Here is a 24,479-nt window from a genome sequence, read left to right on the forward strand (position 1 = left end):
ATGCCTATGTTCACACATTCACTGATGGTTAGTCTTTGCTTAATTACTGCTACATTGCTAGGCAAGAATTAACTGGATGTGTCTCTATTTAGGCAAAGGACTTTTCAGTATTCACTGTTATTATGCAAAATCTGTTTCTCTATAGCTAGGACTGCTGTTCATTCTGTTCAGCAGATATGTGCACTGCTCTTTGAAATTTTCTGAAATAAGAAGTAATTTTATTCTTGTGCTTTCTGATTTAATGTATTATGTGAAAAAAACTACAAAGCAAATACCAGCCTTAAATATCAATTTCTTTACTGGTAATAATTCCATTCATCATCCTGAAGAAGGGAACGGCTTTCTACCTTTCCCGGTCTTTCAGTCCAGCATTTCAGGCTTCTAGTGACCTCTAGTGGTTTTCTGAAATTTGCCCACATCTTTAATTTTCTTTCTGTGTGGCACCAAAAAAACCGCTATTTAGCAGGTGTGAGTACTTTCACCCTGATCTTGCTAAAGCAAAGCCCGTGTTTGAATCAGCACAGTGTGTTCTACCTGTTCTTAGTCTTTGTTACTAGTTTAGTACAAAGGGTGGGTAAATATTGAAGACGATGTGGAAGGGTGCTACGCCTCTATTAGTTACAGTCACAGAAGAGATAAGTACTAAAATAATGTGCTAATGATACAAAGATTTTATGATTAGGCTAGTTAACAACAGAGAAGGCTGTGTTTAAGTTAAGGGAGATTTTGTTGATAGGAAGGCAGGTGATGCTGGGATTTTAAACAGAGTTTGGGAAACGAGAAAAAATGTTTTTAGGAGGGAATGTTGAGTTGGAGGAGGCAGAAGGATGGTTGCTGCCACCAAAAATTCTAAAAAGAGGAAACTTTTCTGTAATCCTATGCACCATGTTGGTATAGGACATTTTATGTCCTTTTTGACTACTTTCTGCCAAATCTCTGCAGCCTTGGCTGCTCCCAAGGGTTTTGCAGTTTCCCCATTTAATGAAATTTTCTTTATTTTTGAAGTGGGTGCCATCTTTCTGTCTCTCTTCTGCAAGAAATGGTGATGAAGTTCCTGCGGGAGCAGGGCTCAGAAGTGCTCAATTGTCTAAACCGGTCATTCTTGAACCTGATGGGCGTTTGTTTTTTTAACATGTGTGTTACTTTTGGAGCTGAGAATAGTGGGTTTTGTGGTGGTTTGTGTTTCGCGTTTGATACTTAACGCGCGGGTTACCGCCCGCCGCCATCTCACGCCGGGCTCAGGCCGCCTCTCGGTCCCGCCTTCCGGCGTGAGGAGGCGGCCCGCGCCGGGCGGCCTCGGCCCGGCCCTTCGTGTCGGCGCAGGCGGGGAAGCACGGCGGAAACCATCCCTGCGGCTTCCCACCCCCTTCCTCCCCCTTTCCCTCGGCAGCGCCGAGGGCTCGGTCGCAACGCTGGGCCGCTGCGGTGGTGAGGGCGGGTGGCAGGGCCGGGATGTCCCTGAGGAGGGCTAGGTCGGGGCGCGGTGCCCGACGGGGAAGAGGCTGAGGCCGGGCTAGCTCAGCTTGGGCGGCTTTGTCTTGGTTCCCCACTGTGGATCCGAGGTGTTTGTCACCCATGAGCTCAACTTGGTAATTAATGTTCTCCTTTCTCTTGGCTGACTGAACAGGGATCCTGCATCGCTTGGGATCTACCTCTGGAAACCCTGGACAGGTGGGATGAATTCAGGCCTCTCCACCGTCCACTGCTGAATAGCCAGTAATTAATAACAGCTTCAGCCCGCCGTGACTTCGAGGTAAGAAGCACTGTGGCACAGCTCCTGTGCTTTTGCTGGTTTCCACAGCATCTTTTAGCCCTCCTTAGTAATGCATGGCTTCTCAGTTTGTGCTTCGGCTATGTCTCATGAGCAGCTGAGGCTTTAAAAATTCAAGGACATTACTTCCAGTTAAACAAAAGCGTGGCATTAAGACTGATGGTGCCTGCCTTTAAAAGGAAACAAGCAAATGTAGAAATGTTGGGCCTTTGGTAGGAACTAGGCCATAATGTTAGAATGCTGCCCTCCCCCCCCCCCTTCATATTACATACCTTGCTTTAAGACATTGAATACTGGTTGAACTAAAATGAGAAATACAACTTGGATGCAGATATACGTGACAAAACTTCCTCGTAAAGCCACTCAACAGTAGTACTACCAAGTCCTCTTTTGGAAGGAGAAAACATGTTTTGCTGTACCTAACAGGTACACTAGCAGCAGCTTGGTTCTGCAACAGAGAATGCAGAAGAACATGGAATTGATAAATTGATAAAAGCCACTTGCAGATGGGTCTGTGTGATACAGGTGAAGAAGGTTCTCTTGTGGGTTGATGGCACATCCTCGTTTCTTACAAAAGGCTGTTTGGGAGGGCACGTTAATTGAGATGGCTGTCAGCAACCACAGCAGAGTAAGCTGTGTGTTTTTATCCAGTGGTAGGTCATCTTCCCCACTGTAATACCGCAATTATTTTATGTTGGACAGCCCCAAAGTGCCTGTGTTGTGATGATGGTGGAGCAGAACATCTTGGGGAGATCTGGGCCATTATGAGATGGTGCCAGCTTGCCTTGAGGGTCTTCTGTCCCAGGCAGTGGCTGAAATGAAGGTTTTTTCTGAGCAGGGGCTGAAGCCCATGGCTCTTAGATGAAGTATATTGCTCTCTGGTTTCAGATTTGGGTCCTAAGGTGATCCAGTGATGTTGGAATTGCTTGGTTTTGGTGCTTGTTGTGTAAGGAGGTGGGAGCTGCAGTGAAGTGGCTAGTGGTGTAGATGCAATGGAGGTGCCTTGTGCTGAATGCATACACACGTACCAGTTAGTATCCACACTGTGGGGGAGTTTAACTGGTGGGATTTGTGGCCTGACTTCATTGTAACTATGTCCCTTTTTACACTACTTCAGTGCTTTCTAATTCAACTTAAAAACAGAAGAGATGAATCTCAGGTCAGAATCCTGTAGTCTACAAGTTGTGACAGGCTGTGGGTGCCACATTTCAAAAATGTTAAAATGCCCGCCAAAACCATTGGAATGGCAAATAGGAGTTAACCTTTGGGCAGAATTGTGTTGAAAGCTGTTTCAGGTTATATCTGCACTCTCGGAGGAAAAGCTCCTTAGTATGTCTGGGCCTTGACTTTCAGTCTTTTAGGAGAAAGGGTTGTCAGCCATGTCTAGTTTGTAGGGTGTTGAAATAAGACATATGCCTTCCTAGTAGCGGTGGGAACTGATGTTCTGGGTCAGACATGGGTTGTGTTTTCCTTATGCTGCATTTGGTGACAGTCCAGGTCCGGGAAGCTCCAATTCCCAGTCTGTGTAACTAAGGAACAACCTACTCCATGGAGGATTTTGTTCCTAATCCTACTGCTCAGTTATCGCTGAACAATGAAAAGGCCTTTGCTAATGACTGAAGGCCCTAATAGCACAAATATAATGTTATTTCTTAAAATTCTATTGAACTGATGGCTTAGTTATATATTGTATTAATTCAGATCTTTAGGTATTGATTTTTTCCATTAGCTAAAATGGTAACTTGTTTCCTAAGGCTTTTTAATCAATGTAGAAATCATGGAGCATAAATAACTCTTCCTTGTCATTCAGGGATCTCCTGGCTTTTCCAAAAAAGCACCAATTGGGTAGATCCAAGTTAAACAGCTTGGAGTTGTTAATAAAAAATGAAATTGTACTTTGAGGAAATGTAACTCTTGCAAATAAAATAATACTAGTGCCTCCTCAATGGGGAAATTAATATGTTTCTTTGTATTTTGAAATAGTTTATTGCTGTTCTGGAGGTTCTTGTCTTCTGGCTCTTGTGTATTTTAATTACCTAGGTGCTGTGTTGTTCTGTAGGCTTCTTGATGTCCAGAGTGACTCCTATATATCATCACTCTTTTGTATTTTTTCAGTTCTACTGAAGAATGGGTGCCTGGGGGGAGAGGTAACAAACTATGAAATTGCGTACAATGTAACTTTGGGTTTTTTTTAATAACCCTTCTAGTTTAAGGAAATTACATTGCATCATGGCAGCAGACTCAATGGAAATTGATGATGCTTTGTATAGGTAAGAATGTCTGATTTTTTTTTGGCTTGTTTCCCCTTTCATAAAATAGATCCTCCTTTCCTTCTTCATATTTCACTACCTTATTTTCAGCTTCCTTTTTTGACACTATGTAATTTATGTCCTTCATAATTTCATTTATTCTTCAGTCTTTGCCATACTTCTCCATCCTTATGAACATAATCAGTATCTCTGTTATCGGACAGACTTCAGGGCATTGGGGTTTTTGGTAGATTTTTTCGGGGTTAGGTGTGCGATTTTTTTTTTTTGTGGTTTGGTTGGTTGGTTTTGGTTTTTGTGTTGTGTTTGTTTTGTTGTTTTTTGTTTTGCTTGTTTATTTTTTGTTTGTTGTGGTGGTGTTATTTTTAGTTGTTTTCTTTTTTATTATTATTTTTGTTCTAATTTGTTAGCTGGGAGTGACTTGAGATAGTTCAGAAAGCCTGCACTGGAGCAAGTGGTATCCTTGGAAAAACATGGTGGGATTAAAAGCTGCTTTGAAAAAAAAAATCATCTGTGTGCTGAACAAATGAGGCTTCTTTTCAATTCAACACAATCCTGTGTTCTATGTGTCATTTTTATTTTTGCACTAGTTTTATAAAAACTGTACGAGAAAGGGTGGAAAATGTAGTATTAAGGATGGTTTAAGTTTAATTGTATAGTTAGAAACTAGGAGTCTTTCAAAGCTCAGAGTCTGACTACGAAAGCTGCTGCACCCTCTGGTTTGAAGGTTTCTGGTAACAAAGAAATTCTTTGGCTTGCATGTGTTTTCAGCAGTTAATTCCAAAACACTACTATCCTAGATGGGTTTTACACTCTTTAAAATTAAAAGTTATTTTTCTTTTCTAAAACCTGGCATCGAAAAGGTCTACACTAAATGCTTTTCACTGTTTGAATTGTGGCTGTAAATATTAAATTTGATATACATTTATTTCTGAAAGCACTATACAGTTGAGGTATCTACATGTTGTAATTTAAGTTGCTTGTTGAATGGAGGGCTATAAATAGAACTGTGCAGGTGTCACTAGTGACACACCCTCATCTGCAGAATTAGAGATGGATTGGGATGGAATAAGTGAAAATATTTGGACTGTTTTGGAAATGACTGGGAACTCTTGACTTGCTTTCATATGCTCTTGACTTCATTTGTATGTTGTTTTCATCTGAATTTATCCCTGATGTAGTCGCCAGCGATATGTTCTTGGAGACACAGCGATGCAGAAGATGGCTCAGTCCCATGTGTTCCTGAGTGGCATAGGTGGTCTTGGTGTGGAGATTGGTAAGTTTAGGTAATGTTTATTTAACTACACACAAGTGTATGTAAATGTAGTGTCCCAAAAGACTTGTAAAGCTTATTTGAGATGTAAAAAGCATGTGAAGTATCTGAATGAATTTTTATGTTGTGTGAGTAACACAGCAGATGCAGGAAAGATCCCAGACTTTTCTCTAGTAAGCTTTTTACTAGAACAACATTTCAAATTTTACTCTAAAATGAGCTTCCATGGTGCAGATCACTTTGCCCAAAATTTTGTGTCTTGGGTGAAGGTTGAGGGTGGGTAATCCAAGTTATTCCTTTAGGCATCAGTATCAGTGCATGTAATACAGGAAGAGCTGTAGCCTGAATTATCCCCATGTAGGAAATGCAGGAGTGGGAGTTAGGCAAATAGATGCAATTTGGTGAAAAATGCCCCAGCACGAGAGACTCATTAACAATTTCCTTTACTCTCTATGAGCAAGACTTGTCCTGGCTGGTTCTTAGCTGGGGTATTACACTTCCCGTTGGCTTTAACAGGAGTCTGCACCAGCTGCCAGAACAGAGTCACGGGGTTTTGTGGTTTATTGTCATTAGTGTTTCTGTAATCAGGCTTGTGGGATGAACAGCTGACAGTGACAAGTGTCGGGAACCTTTTGAACCTTGCTCATGGTGTTCCGCTTTCACCAGTGATGTTGAATGCTTGAGCCAAATGTACAAGAGAACAAAGCCTTAAGCTGCAAAGTTCTTACTAGCAACATACTGTTGTTGTCCACCCACATAACTATTCAATTACAGCTTTGCAAAAAATCTGCCTCAGTATTTCTCTCTTTATTTTTTTTTTTTAGCGAAAAATATAATTCTGGCTGGGGTAAAGGTATGTAAAACCATTCTGGTTTGGGGTATGTTTGGGTGAGTGGGAGGAGAAGGGACAACACAACTAGCTAATGTTAAGTTTTTGAAACTGTCTTTCAGTAGTAGAATTGGAAAATATTTTAGGACCTGAAGGTGAAAACTTTAATAATCTGGCTATTCTAGTGATATGGTTTGAGTATCACATTAATGTCCGTCTTAGTTTTTATATCTTTTGAGGTGCGACATAGAAGCACTCTGAAGTACATCATGTAAGGTTTAGGCAGCTGCTAATCAGACATTAAATCTTTTTGTACAATGTAGCCTCTTCTAACTGGAGTGTTATAAACTTAAAAGCCAAACTATTCAAAATATGTTATCCTGTTCTGTCATCCATCAGAATTCGCTTGTGTAGATGTTAGAATGATTGGGTGTTTTGATCCAACAACTGCTTTTGTGCTGCTAGGATTGATTTTACTAGAGAAAAGCCTTTTAAAACTTTCTCCTGATCAAAAAACCTTGTTTATAATTTTAGGAGATAATTCACTTACAGATCACAATTGCCTCATAATTGCAGTGTGGCAAAAATCACCCTTGATATTTAAATGCTCTCATCCCTGTGAGCTGGAAGGAAAAAAATAATTTTTAGTTTTCATTTAAATGTAGTTCTTAAGGAAAAATTTAATGAAATACATCTTCCACATTGCTTTTGTCTCTCAAACAGTAAGAATTTTCTCAGAGGAAGCCTAGAGGGGCTTGTCCTGATATGTGGTACAACTAAGCCTGCTGCAATGCTAGTCCTCTAGTGTCTTATGTGGGGCTTAATCCATCCTTTTGGGTGCTCTGGCCATATATGCTTCTTTCAGTAAATGCTTTTTGTCCAACTTTCTTAGGCTCTTACAGTTCATGACACCAAGCAGTGCACAAAATGGGATTTGGGGATCAACTTCTTCATCCATGAAGATGATATTACCAGTCAAAGGAACAGGTTGGTGAAGGCTTTGGGACAAGGAAGGGCTGAACTTGAGTAGGAGTAATGGTTTTATCAGTGGCAAAAATAGCTGTTCACTGTCCTAGAGCTGCGAACACAGGTCAAATACTTGTGAAACCCTTTCTCTGGAGTTCCTGGCCTTGAGTATGGTGCCCGGGTGGATATTAGAGGAAGTCTAGCTTGGGACTGGGGTTCTGTCTGTGTTGAGCATCTCACTGTTTGTAATTAGAAGCTTATAATGTCAATTTAGTAGTGGGGGCCAGGGCTTTTTTCTTCCTTAGGCTTTTTCTGTCACCCATGTGAGATGAGGAAACAGCCATGACACCAGAGCATCAGTGAGGCCTGCTGTATATCCGGCAGAGCTGTTTTCCTCAAACCTGCTGGGAATTTAAATGCGAATAAATAAGTTCGTGCCAGGAATCTTTCTAAGGGGCTTTTGTTAGGGCGTGTGTGGAATGAAATTCTGTTTTGAAAATACAAGTTTGTAGATGCATGAAAACGGTGAAAGTTGCTGTTTTTTTCAGGGCTGAGGCCACGCTTCATCATATTGCAGAACTCAATCCTTATGTCCATGTAGCAGCATCAACTGTGCCACTAGATGAAACCACAGATCTGTCTTTTCTAAAACAGTACCAGGTATGTCAGGCATAAAGCAGTTGTATGTGGTATTTTGCTCAGGACAAATAACTTGGATTTTTTTATGTAAGTAAATAAAATGAAAAATAACTTTGAAGTACATTTTGAGATTATGTAAACAAAGAAAAAGTCTTGTATTTGGACTAATTAAATGGTCATGCTAATTTTTTTCCAAGGCTGAAGCAGTGTTTTTTGTTCCTGCAATTATTATGAAACTTACTGCGACAATAAATAGCTGAGATTGCCATGATTTTTTTCTTTGTTCTAAGATGAAACTGAATATTTTTGCAGCTGTCTAGCGCAGATGTTTTACAAATATTTTGTATGCTGTGTTACAAGCAATAGAAACTCAGACTGTATAATTAGAAAGGTCATTTATGTATGTGTGCATGTATCTAACAAAATGCAGGCTCTTCTGTGGCAGAGTGCAGATATTTTCAGTTGTTCAGTCAGCTGTCTCCTGCCTGTGTGCGTGGCTCAATCTAAGTTCTGAACTTTTGCTGTGTGGCTATTGATTATACCCAAACTAATCAAGTTTCTGAGTGTCCCAGCTATAATAAGCCACGCATATCTGAATGGGACACAGTGCATGTGCTTTGTAACCCAATATTATCCTAAAACTTAAAAGAATACTTGTAGAAATAGTATGTCTGCAATTTGATGAGCACCAGTTCTTGAAGCTTGTGCAGACTTCTTGGTGCACATTGATGAGTATTATTTGTTTGTTTTGCTACTTTAATCTTAAAACTCAAGATCTCAATTTTTTCTGAGATTATCCATAACTGGTTTTGTAAGTATTCTGATTGGGCTTTGAGTTTCACAAGTGCATTTAAAACAAAAAGGTAAATGAGAGTTTGCTGTTCCTGCTCTTGCTTATCTTGCTGCTAGAACCTGTGGAGCAGTAACCCATCTGTTTTAATGTGCGATGAGAAAAGTGACTCAAGGCTGCTTTTTCTGTTACGTGTGGGGGAAAGGAATCAGGACGCTTAAGTAACTTACTTTTAGTGCTATTTTTTTCCATAGCCTGAAGATGTTGGTGGCATTTGGTGTCTTAGATTGATTTCTGTTCTTGTTCATAGTGTGTCATATTGACTGAAGTAAACCTGTTGCTGCAGCAGAAGATTAATGACTTTTGTCATGCTCAGCAGCCACCTATTAAGGTAAAACAAAAACTAAATTCAATGTGTGAGATTATTTCTTTGGCTTGTGCTGTTTTAGGGATACTCAAAATTTTTACTTTCTCTTGTAGTTCATCAGTGCAGATGTATATGGAATATGCTCACGTTTGTTTTGTGACTTTGGTGATGAGTTTGAAGTGCTGGATACAACAGGAGAGGAGCCAAAGGAGATCTTCATTTCAAATATAACACAAGTAAGGGATAGAAGTTGTTGTGCTGCTTCAACTTTTTTTGTAATGACTCGTTATTGGCTATGTGACCAAGCAGAGTTGAAAACTGGTGGTATAGCAGAGGTGAATAAAGTTCCTTGGTTCTTCAAAACCAGTCAGTGATGATGTCCTGACATCATAGAGCCTCCTGGTCATTACTTGAATGTAACATAACAACACTGAGGCTTTTCTGTTGGTGAGGGAGAGAAAGAGATGTAAAGAGGACATAGCCTTGGTGCAGGAATAGTTTAAGTCTTCCAAGGAAGCTCTGAGATAGGTGTGAAATGAACCCCGTTTTATGAGAGACTGCAGCACATATGGAGGGAGACTACTGGAATGATCAAGGGGAGTGAGAGTGAGAACCTGTTTTGTAAAGACATTTAGCAGTTTGTTTTAACCTACCAAAGCAGAGGTGACAAGAAGAAAATGTTTTTGCTAATACTTCTAGTGCAGAATGTTAGGATGTACATTTGATCTGGTGTTATTGTTTCTATGAAAGGGAACACCTGTAGCTGCTTCTCTCAACTCTGGAAGTCCAGACTAGATCCTCATTCCTCTAGTAGCAAGTTTGGTGATGGGGTACTTTTTTTTTTAGTCCTGTCTCCAGTCTAATCAAACTAGAAGGGGTTGTATAACAAGGTTGGTTTGATCTGAATTGAAGATCATGGTAAGATGATTTGGGTAGCCTGTTCTTTTGTATCTTTAAAAGGGAATGGATGACTTGATTGTTCTCATTAATTATGTAAATAATACACAGTTATGTTTCATGACTTGCGCTAATTGCCTGCCTAGGCAAGAATTATATATAATTTTTTTTTTTTTCCTGCAATTCACAATCTGATACTTAAAGCTTAGTTGTATCTGTTCTGCTCTCTGAAGTGTAAAACTGACCAGAATTACAATGCAATACCAAAAAACCTATCAAGTGGCTGTTCTTGTCCTGCAGACAGTGTCAAGGTGGCATTCTGTCCCTAATTTGGATAAGAATTTTCTCTGGTCAACTCATTTGCCATTCTTCATGCCAAGGAAAATGTAATCTGCTGTAATGAAGTTTTATGCTATTTAACCGAAGTCTTTCTAATATTGGGAGATCAGGAAGGGATGGCAGGAGACTCTACATGCTGGACTGGCTTGCCAATCCACAGTGTGACAGCCTGAGCTGCCCAAAAAGATCTTAAAGAGCCGTCCTCAGCCTGCAGAGGGGTCTCTGTGTGCATGTGAGCTTGGCATGACATCCTCTAATAGAATGAGAGGTGGTCTGAGATTCCTGCACGTGTAAGCCTGGTTCTTTGTGATCGCCTTGAGGCTGTGGCTTTTCTGCCCAGCTTTGTAAGCTTCCTAACTTTAAATAATGTGTTTGGGTTGTTCTTTTTAAGGAGATGAGATGGAAGGGAAGCATGGACTAATAAGGACCATTCATAAGAATTTAGTTTTTAATGTCTGTGAAAGTTCCTTTGTACATGTAGTCCATTTTTTGTTTTGAGAGAAAGATAAACTTGCTGCTACTTCAGAACTGAACAATGATTCTGTTTGCTAGGAGCTAACAGAAATGCAGTTTGCTAGCATGTTGAGAACTCTTAAAGGTAAAAATGAGACAGTCTGTGCTGCGAAAACTGTAAAACCGAAAACAACAGGACACAAAAAATCATAGGTAACTCCCTTATTATGGGAGAACTGAGGCCCCAAAAGTATTAGAGGCTACAGTTTCAATAGGCAAAAAGCTTTGTGTCTACAAAGCATGTCTCCTTAACCCAAGACATTTTTCTCCTTGCTAACTTTGTCATTTTTGCTTTCAGTCAAATCCTGGTATTGTTACTTGCCTTGAAAATCATCCACACAGGCTTGAAACAGGGCAGTTCTTAACTTTTCGGGAAGTTAATGGAATGTTACGTTTAAATGGATCCACACACCAAATAACAGGTAAACTGTTGCTGACTCATTTGCAGTGTATTTATTTTTTGGCCCATTTTAGCTCACTGTAGTGTTATTGTAGCCAGAGGGGTTCTGGGTTGTGCGGGTCTCCAGTGAGCTTGCATGTAAAAATTGCTTTTTGGTCTGATGGTCAACCTGGCATTGGCTTGATTCCATTTAATAAAGTTTTTCCAAACTCATATTGCTGTTTAAGGAGCAGTGGAAACTCACAGCTTGTGGAAACTAGTTGGCAGCCTCTGAGGTTACTGTCAGTAGTTTGCTGATTAAACTGTTTTGTATTTTGGAGGGTCCCATAATACCTGTACTTCTGGCATGGTTTTGGACTAAACTAACACTAATTTGTGTCTCCCTGCTTGCCTTGTCGTTTTTTGGGTGACAATTTAAGAGCAAAAGGATGCATTGACATCACTCTGTTTCTAAGCATGTTTTTGAAGTGATTCCTGTGATTTCTGTTTACCCTGCTTGGTCTGCATCATGCATGTCTCAAGTCAGATTACCTGGTTCCTTTTGGATGCTGCGGAAGTGCCCCATTTCCAGATCTGAATGCCTGCTTGGAGAAGGAGAAGGGTGGGTGGGGCCTGTTTGTTTTTGACTGTTTTGTGGTCTGAGACAAAACCAGTACCATTGAAATGTGTTCAAGTCTGTTTTCTCTGGACCCTTCTTCTTAATCATGGCCCAGCTTTTGTTTTCAGTTTTCCATGAATTACCACCTTTTGTGTCATCTTGTTTTGTCTGAATGGTGCTGCAAGTGGTGTGAGAGGAAAGATGTGACTTTAATACTCCAGCTGCCCTTTTTGATGTCCTGTTGTTCTAGTCACTGGGCTAAAATCCAGCTCTGAGCAGTACACTGGACACTGCTGTGCACAGGCTAAATGAAACAGAGTGATTTCATTTTTGTTACAAAGCTGTGGTTATCAGAATTCTCACTACATTTGCTGCCACTTTAAAAAGCTTATTTCATAGCAGATCAGCTGCACACTACAAAATTACAGCATGAAATGCATTGGCGAAAACCCACTTTATTGTAGACAGAATTACACAGAATGACAGAATGGCTGGGGTTGGAAGGGACCTCTGGAGATAATCTTGTCCAACCCCCTGATAAAACAGGTACACCTGTCCAGTGCAACTGGATCATCAGTCACTGTTTCTTTTCTTTTCAGTGGTGTCACCTTATTCCTTCAGCATTGGCGATACATCAGACATGGAGCCTTACCTACATGGAGGCATCGCTGTCCAAGTGAAGACACCCAAGATGCTTTACTTTGTGAGTGTGTGTTTGGCATAACCGTGTTCCTGAGTGTTAATGGTCTGATTACTGGAAGCAGAGTTCAGCAGATACATGATTTGGTTACTTACAATTTGAGTTTTGTTGGGTAGGAGAAGTTATACTGATCTACTAAATTGTAGAGAGTAGGAAATACTACAAAGTTACCTGCCAGTGTAGAGAGAAAAAAAAAATAAATTATGGGCAGCCTATGCCTGTACTGCTGCAGACTCCATGAAGGCTTACAAATATGTGGGTTCTTGACGATGTTCCGAGAAGAAAAACAATTGGATGAGTTTGTATAAGAAGGGTTGCAAGCTATGGGATTCTGTGTGCCTTTTTGGCCCCACAGAGAACGGGTCCTGACTGCCCTCAAATTCTTCTAAAGAGCTGTAGTGAGGACCAGCTGCTTCTGCTATGAGAGTGCTCAGCTCAATAGCTTGTCTCTGTGCAGCAGTAGTTTCCAGCTCTTGCTGAGCTGGGAAATTCTGCAAGCCACCAGCCACTAGTTGCCTATAATATCTCTGCTAGGCAACCTTGGAGCTGTTTCAGAAATTGAGTCTTGACACCACGTTGTGAAATGTATCTGTGACACATGTGATTGACAAAACTTGCGGTAGATGATTATTTATGCATCTTCTGTGGCATTAACTAATGGTGTTATAGAAATGCTAGTAAGAAAGGATATTTGGTCCTTATTCTCTCCAGGAAATGTTTTGTCAGGTAGCAGTGACTGTTGTGTCCCTAAGTGGCTGTGTTGTAATCATGAATGCTGGTTTTGCAGGAACGGTTGGAGAAACAGCTGACAAATCCATTATGCCTTGTTGCGGATTTTAGCAAGCCTGAGGTAATTAGCTTGTTGAGATTTGGGTGTAAGTGCTTGAAAGTTAAAACTATGTGGAATGTAATCTGCAGCTTTACATGTATAACAATATAATTTCCTAACTCTATTCTGTAGCAGCTAAATATAAGTTTAAAGAGTGAAATAAGAGCTGGGTATCAGTTTGTCTGGTCACACAGAATATACATTATGGTTTAGATTGTTGTGGAAGCTTGTTATTTGTGGTCTGCACCAACTATATTGAATATGCATTTCTCAGCCTCCTATGCTGTTTAAAATCTCAGGGTTTTGATAAGTCTTTAATTCAAGGACGTGTAAATTTTGCAAGTGCCACAGTGATTTTTCCTGTATTTCATGTTTGGTTGGTAAAAATCACATTGTAATCAAAGCTTGGATAATCAGAAGTTGATCATATGTTGGTTGGGAGCTGGAGTGAACAGTGTGAGAATTTTATTTTTCCTTTGAAAAAGATTCAGAGGTATTTTTCAAGTCTGAGAGGAAGCTTGCAGTATTTGCCTCCAATACAGTTGTGGTGAAAGATTATGGACATGCAAGGCCCATAAGTCTCAGGCTCATTAAAATTTTAACCTAAAAAAAGTAGATGGTAATGATTTTTGTTGTTGTTTGATGATGCAAACTCTGACTTCCCTGTTCAGATTTTCTGCTTTTGATCCTTAATGTTGGGCTTTGGTACTGAGGTTTGGCAAAATGCAATGCGATCTAATGTCTAATTAAAAAAAGATCACTGCATTTTGCAATTTCAGCACTAAATTCTTTTGGAGACTCACTGGACTCAGTTGAAGTGGGTGCTGAATGTGAGTGAAGGGTTTTGCATTGTTACTGAGTAATACTTCATAATCTTAGTTTGTAAGAACACCTGTAAGGTATTTAAAATTCACTTTTTAATGCTATTTAAAAACTTTTTTGGAGCAAAATGACTACAAAACGAGAAAGTGAAATGGTAACAGAAGAGTTCAAATAGTTGCTTTTCTTTCCTTCAGTTTTCTCATGTTTCTAACTGATCAACAGCTACTGTTTTTTTAACAGGCACCTTTGCAGACCCATGTTGCCATGCTTGCCTTGAACCACTTCCAGGAGAACTTTGGTCGCGGACCCAACATCGGGTAATGCAGCAGTGTCGTGTTCACAAGACCTTAAATTGGACAGATCCCTTTTTTTTAGTGTAGTTACTGGTTTGATGTGCAGCAGGGCACCTTGTCTGTCACTTAATAGATAATATAGAAACAATAAGTTGAAATTTAGATGAAAAACGTTATCTGATGCATGTGTGAGTTAAGAGGGTTTTGCCAATATAGCAATGGCACTTTCTGGGCCCAGGTAGACAGAAAATCCTTCTGGTGAAATTCTTCTCAGTTCCATTTTCTTCCCATTGTAGGGTTAATAAGGAAAATTTGTTTCAGTGATTCCTGAATTACCCTGTAGCTTACAGATATTTTTTTTTTTTTAAAGGTCTGAAGGATTTGTTTATAATTTTCAAGGTTACTTTTGCAGCTGTAGTTCTTGATGTGCCTGATTTTGGGTTAAACAAGACAAAACTGATTACAAAGTATGAATCTTGAAACTGGACTTGCACTGGTGCTTCTCCACTGAGAATCCTGTTCTTGAGCTAACAATTCTTTATTGCTCACTGTTAAAGCCAGTATTAATTGCCAAACTCTTGCTGCTGTACCCAGTGCTTTGTTCTCCATTGGTTGTGTTTCCTAGAAGGACTCTGGAATGTTTAAGTGATCATTATTGTTTCTACCCGGGTGTCTAGATGCCTTCAAGATGCGGAGGAAATGCTGAAAATAGCCATGTCTATAAGTGAAACACTGGAAAACAAAGTGAGTAACAAATCAGCGTCATTATGAGTCATTTTGCTGTGCTCATTTACTTGCCTAAAGGTCATGCTTTGGTTGTTGGCCATTGTTCTTCTCTTTGTATCCATCTTTATATGGATCAGTTGGCTTTCTGAAGGCCGTGCAAGGAAACAGGATAGTGTTTCAGCATGAGTTCAAACAAATATTCACCTTATGTGAAGGCTGAATTCCGTGGTTGTGTGAATCTGGTTTTTAGATAACTGCTTGTTAGAAGTACAGGGCATACAGTGGATCTGCCTTGTCTGGAAACCATTTTGCCAGTCAGAGTGAAATAGTTTTTCTGTCTTTTTCTGAAGAACAATAATCTGTGACACTGAGCACTAACTTTCTCGATTGAAGGGCTAAATCTCTTATTATGTCTTATTTTTCAGCCTCAAGTGGATGAAAATGTAGTGAAATGGCTGTCTAGGACTGCTCAGGGGTTTCTGGCCCCTCTGGCTGCAGCAGTGGGTGGTGTTGCTAGCCAGGAAGTCTTGAAAGCAGTGACAGGAAAATTTTCTCCATTGCAGCAGTGGGTGAGGCTGGTTTGGCTTTTGTATCTTGATTTTGATGGTGATGGTATAAATGTATGATTGTGTGTAAATGCTGTATGATCAAAATAACCTAAACAACTTCTATAACAGGAAAAAAGACTTGAGACTTAGTTTATGAAAAAATATGATGGTTTTTATATGTACAATGGAAGTATGGCCAGTTTTAGTTAAAATTTTCATATTTGGGGTTCAGGCATCGCATTCTTTTTTCCCCACAAGCAAGGAGAGTGCATGGCTTAAAGGTGTGATAAAGTCCAGTTGTCAGCCCAAGCTACTGTACACAAGAGCTGTGCTTTTAGACTCTCAGGGCAAGTGTCAGAATAAAGTCAGATTGAAAAATTTCACACTCTAATTTGGAGGATTTAGAGGGGTAACGTGCCTCTCAGAAATCAAAAGCTTGTGACTCAGATTGCAGTGAGTTTTTTTCCTCTGTGTCCAGGTGCTTTTTCCTGTTCACTGAAATTGTGAACTGTGGGGAGCTGAATGCTGCATAGTCTTCCACTGACAGTAAAATCTTAGTGCTTCTAAATTTCTACACTCTTATACATAGGAAATATCTACTTTGTTGTTTAAACAAAAATAACAGTGTTTCTCACAGGTTTTTACTGTGTTGTTTTTCTACTTTTGTTCACAGCTGTATATAGATATGCTAGACATTGTAACACCTCTAGAAAAGATGGGCTCTGAAGAATTTCTCCCACGGTAAATATAAGTACAGTCTGCTGGTTTATCTGCTTTTCACATCTGAGTCTCAAGCAGGCTGGGAAGATGCCTTTTAAAGTTAGTTCTGAACAGTTTGCTACAGGGAGGGGATTGGGGTTGAGAACGTCTGTCCTGTTTGAGCATGGGAAAAACAGGGATTATAGGGTATGGTATATAGGTCCGATTCTCTTGGTTTGTGTCAAAGTTCAGTTTGGCATGAGTGATACTACCATGATAAATGGCAGCTGAACCACTCTTCTGGTCTTCTCTCTTGTGCCTGTGTAGGGGAGATAGGTATGATGCCTTGAGGGTTTGTATTGGAGACGGTCTGTGCCAGAAGCTGCATGATTTGAATGTGTTCTTGGTGAGTATGCCTGACTTTTGCAAATGCTCTGACACAGCTAACATCCACTGTCTTCAAAATAGTGAGAGCAGCCCTGATGGGTGCAGCTGCAGAATAAATGGTCCAAAACTGTGATGGGACTTTTCTATTATACTTGTCTTTATGGTTTTCACTTACATTTCTGACTCCAAAAATGTGATCTTTCTTTAGGTTGGCTGTGGAGCGATCGGCTGTGAAATGCTAAAAAACTTTGCACTTCTTGGTGTTGGTACTGGACAAGACAAAGGACTGGTAAGTCACCCATTAACTTTACTTTGCTTATTAAAAAGTTACTTGGCAAGGAATAATTAAATACTTTAGACTATTTAAACATTTTAAAAGCCTAAACCTTATTTCAGGTTGATCTCCTTGCAGAGTGTAAAATGACCCCAGCACAGAGTAGAAATTATGTGCAATTAGAAGCAGAACATATGTGGAGCAGTCTTGGTGTATTTTGGATTTTAAACCAGAATTTAATCAGCCAGTGTTAGTATATGCAGAGCTGTTAACCACAGTGGATGCCAACAGGAATGCTTTGTTTTGACAAGCTTCTGTGGAGATTTCATCTAGGTTGTTGCTCAGTGATACACTTAAAGTTATAACTTCAGCTGTTGCTTTTGCCCCTTCTCACTTAGGTTACAATTACAGATCCAGACTTGATAGAGAAATCCAACCTGAACAGGCAGTTTCTTTTTCGACCTCATCACATACAGGTAGGGGTTTTTTTGTTCAATAAGCTTTCTGGATTGTTATTCTGTTTCCCTGTCCTGTGTCCCCTCTGAGAGCTGAACTTATGGATGTATATACCTCTGTCCAGAAAAGAGTTAAAGGCTGTAACAAACCCCAGTATCTTTTAAAACAATACCTAGGCTATGTTGGCACCCCACTTGTCACCAGTAGCAATCAAGAAAACTTGCTGGTCTGATCTTAATTTGTACTAGTATTTTTGACTAATGAAATCTCTTGAACTTGCGAAGAAAGAATTGGGTGCTGAATGCTGTGCTACAGAGGAAGCTGTGATGAGTTAGTATGCCAGAAGTGCCTTAGTATACCGTTGAAATTCAGGGAGAATAAAACCAAACAACAAAAAATACACAGTGCAGGCAGAAGTCTTCTCAATAGAAGAGCTACAGCTAATGGGACTTGACCTAAATTGCTAAATTCTGTCTTAATTCAGTCTTCATTAAGCTGGAAGATAGCTTGAGGAATAAACATGTATGTTCAGTAAATGAACGGTACAGAATTTTTATTTTCTAAGAAGCAGATAGAAAATCCCTGTACTAGCAAACACAGCACAAAATAAAAAAAAGTGGCTCAGTTTTGACAGCAGTAGGGAAAAGGGATTCTCCTGCCCAAAACCCAGCAGCTGAATGTTCTGTCTCCTGTTTATGTCTAGGAAATCTGGTAACAAATTACATTTCACGTGGATAAATAGAACGTGAACAATGCAAGATTTCAGAAACCATGCTGTCTTGAGTTCTGATGTTTTAAGTGCTGACCCCTAGAAAATTGAATGTGGTATATTAAAATGGGTAGAAGTGTCAGACGGGTGAAGAATGCTATTTCACTTTAGCTTTTGAAATGTGGAATGCCTTGCAGTAATGTGATTATTCACAGATGTTTGTATGTGCTGTGTAGAGATAGTCACAGTAACAAATGGATTTATCAGCTGACAGTCGTGAACTGCTCTTTTCTTATGGCACTTTGAGAGCATGTGGCATCAGTTCCAGTTACTTGATACATTTCTGCTGCACCACTTAAGCACTTTCACCTTGTGGTCTCTGACCCGCTACTTTAAATAAAACTAAAAACTAGATTAAGATGACGTTGATTTGTGAGGGAGGTGTATGATTACAGAATTTCCTTTGTTTTATGTTTTGCATGCTAACATTTCTATCAAAGTCTGATGGGCAAATGAAGGTGATACTTCCATGTCCCAGATGCTCTTTATCTGGATACTGTTTTTATATATATGTATGTATTTATAATTTCAGAAACCTAAAAGCTATACTGCAGCAGAAGCAACTCTGAACATCAATCCTCACTTAAGAATTGACTCCTATATTAACAAAGTTTGTCCAGCCACTGAAAATACGTACAGTGATGAATTCTATACCAAGCAAGATGTGATCGTGACAGCGTTGGACAATGTTGAGGCACGGCGATACATTGATAGGTGGGTTGCGGAAAGGAAGCAAGGGCTACTTTTCGCGTTCTTACTTGAACTCTGCTTTTTGGTTCTTAATCTTCCCGATCTGGAACTGCTTGTAAGATCTGATGGCAGCTTGCTCAGATTTCTCTTGTTCCTTGATAAGGGATGCTGGCTGGGTGGCGGAAGGGATTCATTCGTGTGTTGGAAACCAGTTCTGCTGTCATGTGGCTGGTACAGGTCACATAGAGAGCCTGGGAGTGAGTCCTTGGAAGTAAATAGCTGTCTAGCTCCGATGAGGGGAAGAATACTGTGACAGTCTTAAGGCTGAATTACTTATGCATAAGAGTATGTATTTAAAAGTAGAGATGTTTACATTTAAATAGAATTACTAATGCTTCTTATCCAGGTTGGCTCAGGTTTATAGTATCCTCATCTGTCTTGAAATAGCTCTTATTTAAGCTCTTCTTTTCCTGAGTTTGGTGCAAGCTTTCCGCTCTTCTCAAGGCTTAAGGAGTCAGTCCTGGCTACACCTCGATCATGTCTGCAAGGCAAGAGCGTGGTGATCAGTCTGATCCTGACAATCTGTGTCTTTCCATGTCAGTCGCTGTGTAGCAAACCTGCGTCCTCTGATAGACTCTGGAACCATGGGAACGAAAGGACACACGGAAGTTATTGTGCCTCATTTGACAGAGTCATATAATAGTCATGTAAGTGTTTTAAAACCATAGTTTACCTTCAATAGCTAGTCCCATAATGCCCTCTGAGAATTTAATCATTTATATATCTAAGTGGCTCATATTAGTTGCTGAGGGTCAGTACTATTAGGAAATAATTATTATATGAATCATAAAATGCAAACTTTGGAAAAAGTCCCAATTCTGAAGTGTTTCCAAGGGACTGACTTTTTTTTTTTTCTTTTAAATCTCCCTTTTAAATAAGAATCTAGTCCCAGAATACATTTGCAAGCAGGTGTTGTACTGGTGGGTGTCTTTCTTAAACTCCTTTCTGCCTGCTTGTTTGGTTCTTGGTGACAATCACCTCCACAGGCAGGTAGGAGAAATACAAGTAGGTGTTGGTCTGCCAGTTTCTCCAAGTGTGCATAACAGTTCTGTTTGCCTGGGGAAGCAGAAAAAGAACCTCCAAACGCCTGCAGTGTCTCTCTAAGTTCTTGTGAAACTGCCTTCGCAAGGTAGAAATTCACTGGTTGTTTTCAAGTGTTGAGTTTAGACTATTCTTCATAAACAGGAAGTCATACCTTAGTTTTCATAAAACAAATTTTGTTCTAAGCATAAGTAAGTCACCTCATATTTTACAACAGTGGAGGTTTAAGTTTACACAGTCTAGTCGTCATGCTGTTATTAGCAAGAAACTCTAATAAATTTGCATTTACCCACAATTCTCCACAATTACAGCGGGATCCACCAGAAGAAGAAATACCTTTTTGCACCTTGAAGTCTTTCCCAGCTGCCATTGAGCATACAATACAGTGGGCAAGAGACAAGGTAAGGGAATAAGCTTTCATCATAACTTACTGTGTATTTGGAGAAATGGGGCATCTGAAATACTTCTCGCAAAATGTGATATTTGTTCTTTTTATTTTCTAGTTTGAAAGTTTATTTTCTCACAAGCCTTCATTGTTTAACAAATTCTGGCAAACATACCCATCTGCAGAAGAAGTTTTACAGGTAGGAGAATGTTGCCAAGGTAAAATGCAGGGTTTGAACTAATGTTTTATTCCATTTAATTTCAGTGAGATTTTGGTTATTTTCTGACTTTATTCAGAAAACCCGAACACTTGTTTGGCCAAGTCATTAAGTAATCTGTCATTTGAATGGGAATTTCTGCTGTGTCTCATAATTAAGAACTGAAGTCTTGTGCAGGGGCTGCTTCTCTAGCTCCTGTGTGCTCTGTACTTGATATAAAAATATCAGAAATATTGAAGCACTGCTAACAAGTGTATAGTAGATATCATGCTGCACAACCAGCTGCCACAAATGAAGGGAAAACATAGTTTTGAGTGAATTCAGCTGTGTAATATATCAGACTCAGTTGTTTAATATTTTTTCGTGTGAGTCTGTAATGGCTTATGGTTAGCCGGGCTGGTGGAAATATATCAAGTAGAATACAGCACCTGTGAAAAAACCCAGTGGAGAGGATCACATAAAGGATTACATTTCACAAAGTGATCCACCGTTTCGTTTTGTCTGTAACTTACTAAAACTGTAATTACTCTTGGACTAGACTGGGAAGAATCTTGTCTGTTTTTTAACATTTTCATATTTCCTTCTCTATCTAGAGAATACAGTCAGGGGAGAGTTTAGAAGGCTGTTTTCATGTTATTAAAACACTCAGTAGAAGACCCCGAAGTTGGACACAGTGTGTGGAACTAGCAAGGGTAAAATTTGAGAAGTATTTTAGCCATAAGGTAAGTAGGTAAGACCTAGAAATGAGGTTCTGTTCTGAATATCTGAAATTCTATTCTGAATATCTGGTCCACGGTGTTGCTTAAAGTGTGTGTGTGCAATTTGGTAGGAAAGATGTCATCGTGGTGGTGGTGGTATGTAATTATAAATATATAGTATCTGTATGTATGGAAATCCTGGTGGTAGTTGTCATGTCAAGAAATAAACACAGCATTCCCAATTGTGAATCAGCTTGCACGAATCCTAAAATGACAACAGGATTAGGGGAACACTTTGCTCGTTGGATTAAGTGTCTTGCTTGGGCTTTGGACAGATGAGATGGCATTGTCATCTTTGTCCTGTGACTCTCAGGAAGAGCAAGTCACTCTGTTGTCTAGTAGTACTTGTGTCTTTAAGTTCTCCATCTCAACACAGGCGTCTTAGATTATATTTTTTCAAACTTGTTAAATTCAACTATGTGTTGGAATGTCTCAAAAGCTGTATCAAGATTTCACATCATTACTAAAAAGGTGTGATTTAGTGTGGTCATGTCAGTCTGTATGTGACCAATTACTAAAGCTACTCTGACATTTCCTCCAGGCTCTTCAGCTCCTTCATTCGTTTCCTCTCGATACACGATTAAAAGATGGGAGTAAGTACAAATGCCCCTGTGTGCCTGTTGTGCCTTGCTGTTCCTGATTGCCTAGGATTTCATCTTAACTCTGTCTTCTTCCCAGGTTTGTTTTGGCAGTCACCAAAGAGGCCACCTTTCCCAGTGAAGTTTGAAGTTAGTGATCCTTTGTAAGTATGGTACTGCCTCTGATATGTTTTACAGCATCCTATAAAACTCACCCACAACAGAACATGCAAGACAGCAGCTTCATAGCACAAGAACTTGGGATGATACTTGACAGGTACTAGTGCATAGCCCTGCTGTGGCAGATTTGGTGAACTGTCTTACACTTTCACTGCAGGTAATTTAACTTTCACTGGCATGAGATTGGAGCATGCTGTGGGAAGTTCTGACAACATCGAATGTAAAATGACTTAGAACAACCTGTTGCATTTATTGTCTGATGACAGAATTACTGACTTGTTGCTGTCAGATTCTCCTGCCCCCATGATAAAATGTAGGGTGTGCGTCAAATTAAATTGACTACCCAAAATGACCTAGTGAAGAGACCTCTTCATCATGATTTGGGTCTGATCTAGATGGCTTGATTATTACAGATAATTTAAAAAATTAATGTGGTGGAAGGATTGAAAAGCCTTGATCTGCTGCACATCTGCGCCTGCTTTGAGAAACTGCCTGGATCGCCATTCTTAGTTTGGATGAAAACTGAGATAATGGCAAATATCAAAGTATTTCTGAGGTGAAGCTTTTTATTATCAACACGTGTCATGTGAGCGTTTGTAGTTACTTTCTTGACTGCAGAGGTTCAAGAGGTTTACTGTGATTTTCATTAAATAACTGCACCTAAAGTTTTCTTAGTTTTGGGGAGGACATCTGAGCCCTTCCAAATGTGTCGTCTGTATTAGGCTGTGCTGAAGCCTGGAAATCCTGTTTCTGTGTCTATTTGAGATATCTTTGAATGTGGTTGCAGACCTTCTTTTGGGCAACTGAAGTAAAAAGAGAACCAAACAAAAATTATCTTCCTCTTTTCCTTCAGGCACTACGGTTTCATTGTGAGTGCAGCAAAACTCTTTGCAACAGTGTACTGCGTTCCTGTCACAGAGAAGGTAATCCATATTGTAACAGTGATCTCATCTCATAACGTGGACGTACATATTTGGCTTTGGTCTAATGTCCAGCTGCCAGTTCTTTCCAAGAACTTACTAAAGTGATTCTGCAAGTGATCTGTCCTTCAGCACTGTCCGATCAGCAACTGCCTGCACTTGGTCATCTTTATTTAAATTCCTATGCCTGCACTTGGTCGTCTTTATATAAATTCCTAATGCGGTAAAGAAATGACTAGTGTATTAGGTGTTTTCAGTAAGCACCGAACTTGGATATTCTTATTTTGATGGACCCATTTCCTGTGTAATGCAATAACTGATCTGAAGGTTCTCTTTTAAGGCATTTTTAAGTGTCTTAGCTAAGGTCTGGGAGTTTATTTTTTTACTATTTGTAGCCTATGTGCCATTTATCCTTTGTTTTTCTCATTACCCTTTTTACTTTTCTCTCTAATTGGATCTTCCTCTAAGTCACATTCACTCTTCAGTTGTGTTCAATTTTCAAGTGCTTCACACCTCTCTGGTTCACTATAGCAACTGAAATGTCACTTGGTGTTTCAGTGATGATGTTTCACAAAAACATCGTTGAATATTTGTGGGATATTTTTGTATTCTTTGAAATGCTACAGGTTATAGAGTGTTTTTTGTTGGGGGCCTTTTGAGTTGACATGTGTTTAAACCATTTTTCTTCTAAACCATTACAGGATTTGTCAGAGGAAACTATTTTGAAGATAATTTCAGCTGTGAAGGTACCAGAGTTTAGACCTTCAAACAAAGTAAGTATGATGTTTACTTTAAAGGAAAAACAAATCCACCAGCAGGGTTTCACATCTCCAACTACTTCTTTCATTGATGCTGATCAAAACCAAATACAAATTAAAATGTATTTTGGGGAAACAAGAACATGGCATACAGGACTGCTTTAACTGGATATAGCTAAGGTATCTATGTATCAAATGCTAAATGCAAGATATGCAGGGGTTTGTCTTTTGCAAGTAATTTGAAGCATCGTTTTCCATGCATGGGTCTGATTGTAAGTTTGCAAGCTTCTTCAAAGTTTATATGATTCTGTACTTCTTTAATAAAAGTAATAAAGTGTTGCTCATAAGCAACTTTAAAGCAATCCTAGACTAGTGTAAATTTTTTATTTCTTTCTTGGTAATATTAAGGATGTGTCATTACTTCTATGTTTATTTTTGAAGTATTACCTTCAAAACAGATTAAGTATTAATGTGCAGTGGCTGACATTAGTCATCATTTAAAATTAGCAAATATTCAGGGTGTTTTCATATTCTCTTGTCCGGTGTTAACACTTGTCTCATGAATGCTTGCCTAGTGAAGAAAAAACGATGTTTTGGCTCAGAATCACAGAATGGTTGAGGTTGGAAGGGACCCCTGGGCACTGCCCAGTCAAACCCCCTTGCAGGGGCAGGTAGGGCAGGTCATCAAGGACTGTGTCCCTTCAGGCTTTGAATATCTTTGAGGATGAAGACTCCACAGC

At 39.6% G+C, this 24,479-nt stretch overlaps 1 protein-coding gene across 1 annotated transcript in view; it reads left to right on the forward strand.

The window, feature by feature from the left end:
* The first annotated feature begins 1,652 nt into the window (after positions 1 to 1,652).
* Positions 1,653 to 24,479, forward strand: part of UBA6 (ubiquitin like modifier activating enzyme 6) — a 28,831-nt gene continuing 6,004 nt past the window's right edge. Inside the window, exons 1-27 of the mRNA XM_080344364.1 lie at positions 1,653 to 1,753; positions 3,979 to 4,041; positions 5,220 to 5,314; positions 6,136 to 6,164; positions 7,033 to 7,127; positions 7,655 to 7,766; positions 8,846 to 8,926; positions 9,016 to 9,138; positions 10,950 to 11,073; positions 12,249 to 12,352; positions 13,137 to 13,199; positions 14,241 to 14,317; positions 14,971 to 15,037; positions 15,445 to 15,588; positions 16,241 to 16,308; positions 16,594 to 16,672; positions 16,862 to 16,942; positions 17,326 to 17,403; positions 18,685 to 18,866; positions 19,444 to 19,549; positions 20,255 to 20,344; positions 20,447 to 20,527; positions 21,139 to 21,267; positions 21,845 to 21,896; positions 21,982 to 22,045; positions 22,915 to 22,984; positions 23,683 to 23,754. Coding sequence (XP_080200490.1) covers positions 4,001 to 4,041; positions 5,220 to 5,314; positions 6,136 to 6,164; positions 7,033 to 7,127; positions 7,655 to 7,766; positions 8,846 to 8,926; positions 9,016 to 9,138; positions 10,950 to 11,073; positions 12,249 to 12,352; positions 13,137 to 13,199; positions 14,241 to 14,317; positions 14,971 to 15,037; positions 15,445 to 15,588; positions 16,241 to 16,308; positions 16,594 to 16,672; positions 16,862 to 16,942; positions 17,326 to 17,403; positions 18,685 to 18,866; positions 19,444 to 19,549; positions 20,255 to 20,344; positions 20,447 to 20,527; positions 21,139 to 21,267; positions 21,845 to 21,896; positions 21,982 to 22,045; positions 22,915 to 22,984; positions 23,683 to 23,754 — 2,307 coding nt within the window. The 5' untranslated portion in view covers positions 1,653 to 1,753; positions 3,979 to 4,000. The remainder of the gene's footprint in view (positions 1,754 to 3,978; positions 4,042 to 5,219; positions 5,315 to 6,135; positions 6,165 to 7,032; positions 7,128 to 7,654; positions 7,767 to 8,845; positions 8,927 to 9,015; positions 9,139 to 10,949; positions 11,074 to 12,248; positions 12,353 to 13,136; positions 13,200 to 14,240; positions 14,318 to 14,970; positions 15,038 to 15,444; positions 15,589 to 16,240; positions 16,309 to 16,593; positions 16,673 to 16,861; positions 16,943 to 17,325; positions 17,404 to 18,684; positions 18,867 to 19,443; positions 19,550 to 20,254; positions 20,345 to 20,446; positions 20,528 to 21,138; positions 21,268 to 21,844; positions 21,897 to 21,981; positions 22,046 to 22,914; positions 22,985 to 23,682; positions 23,755 to 24,479) is intronic.

This window comes from Nesoenas mayeri (assembly GCF_963082525.1).
Source record: "Nesoenas mayeri genome assembly, chromosome: 4".
In the NCBI taxonomy this organism is placed as follows: Eukaryota; Metazoa; Chordata; class Aves; order Columbiformes; family Columbidae; genus Nesoenas; species Nesoenas mayeri.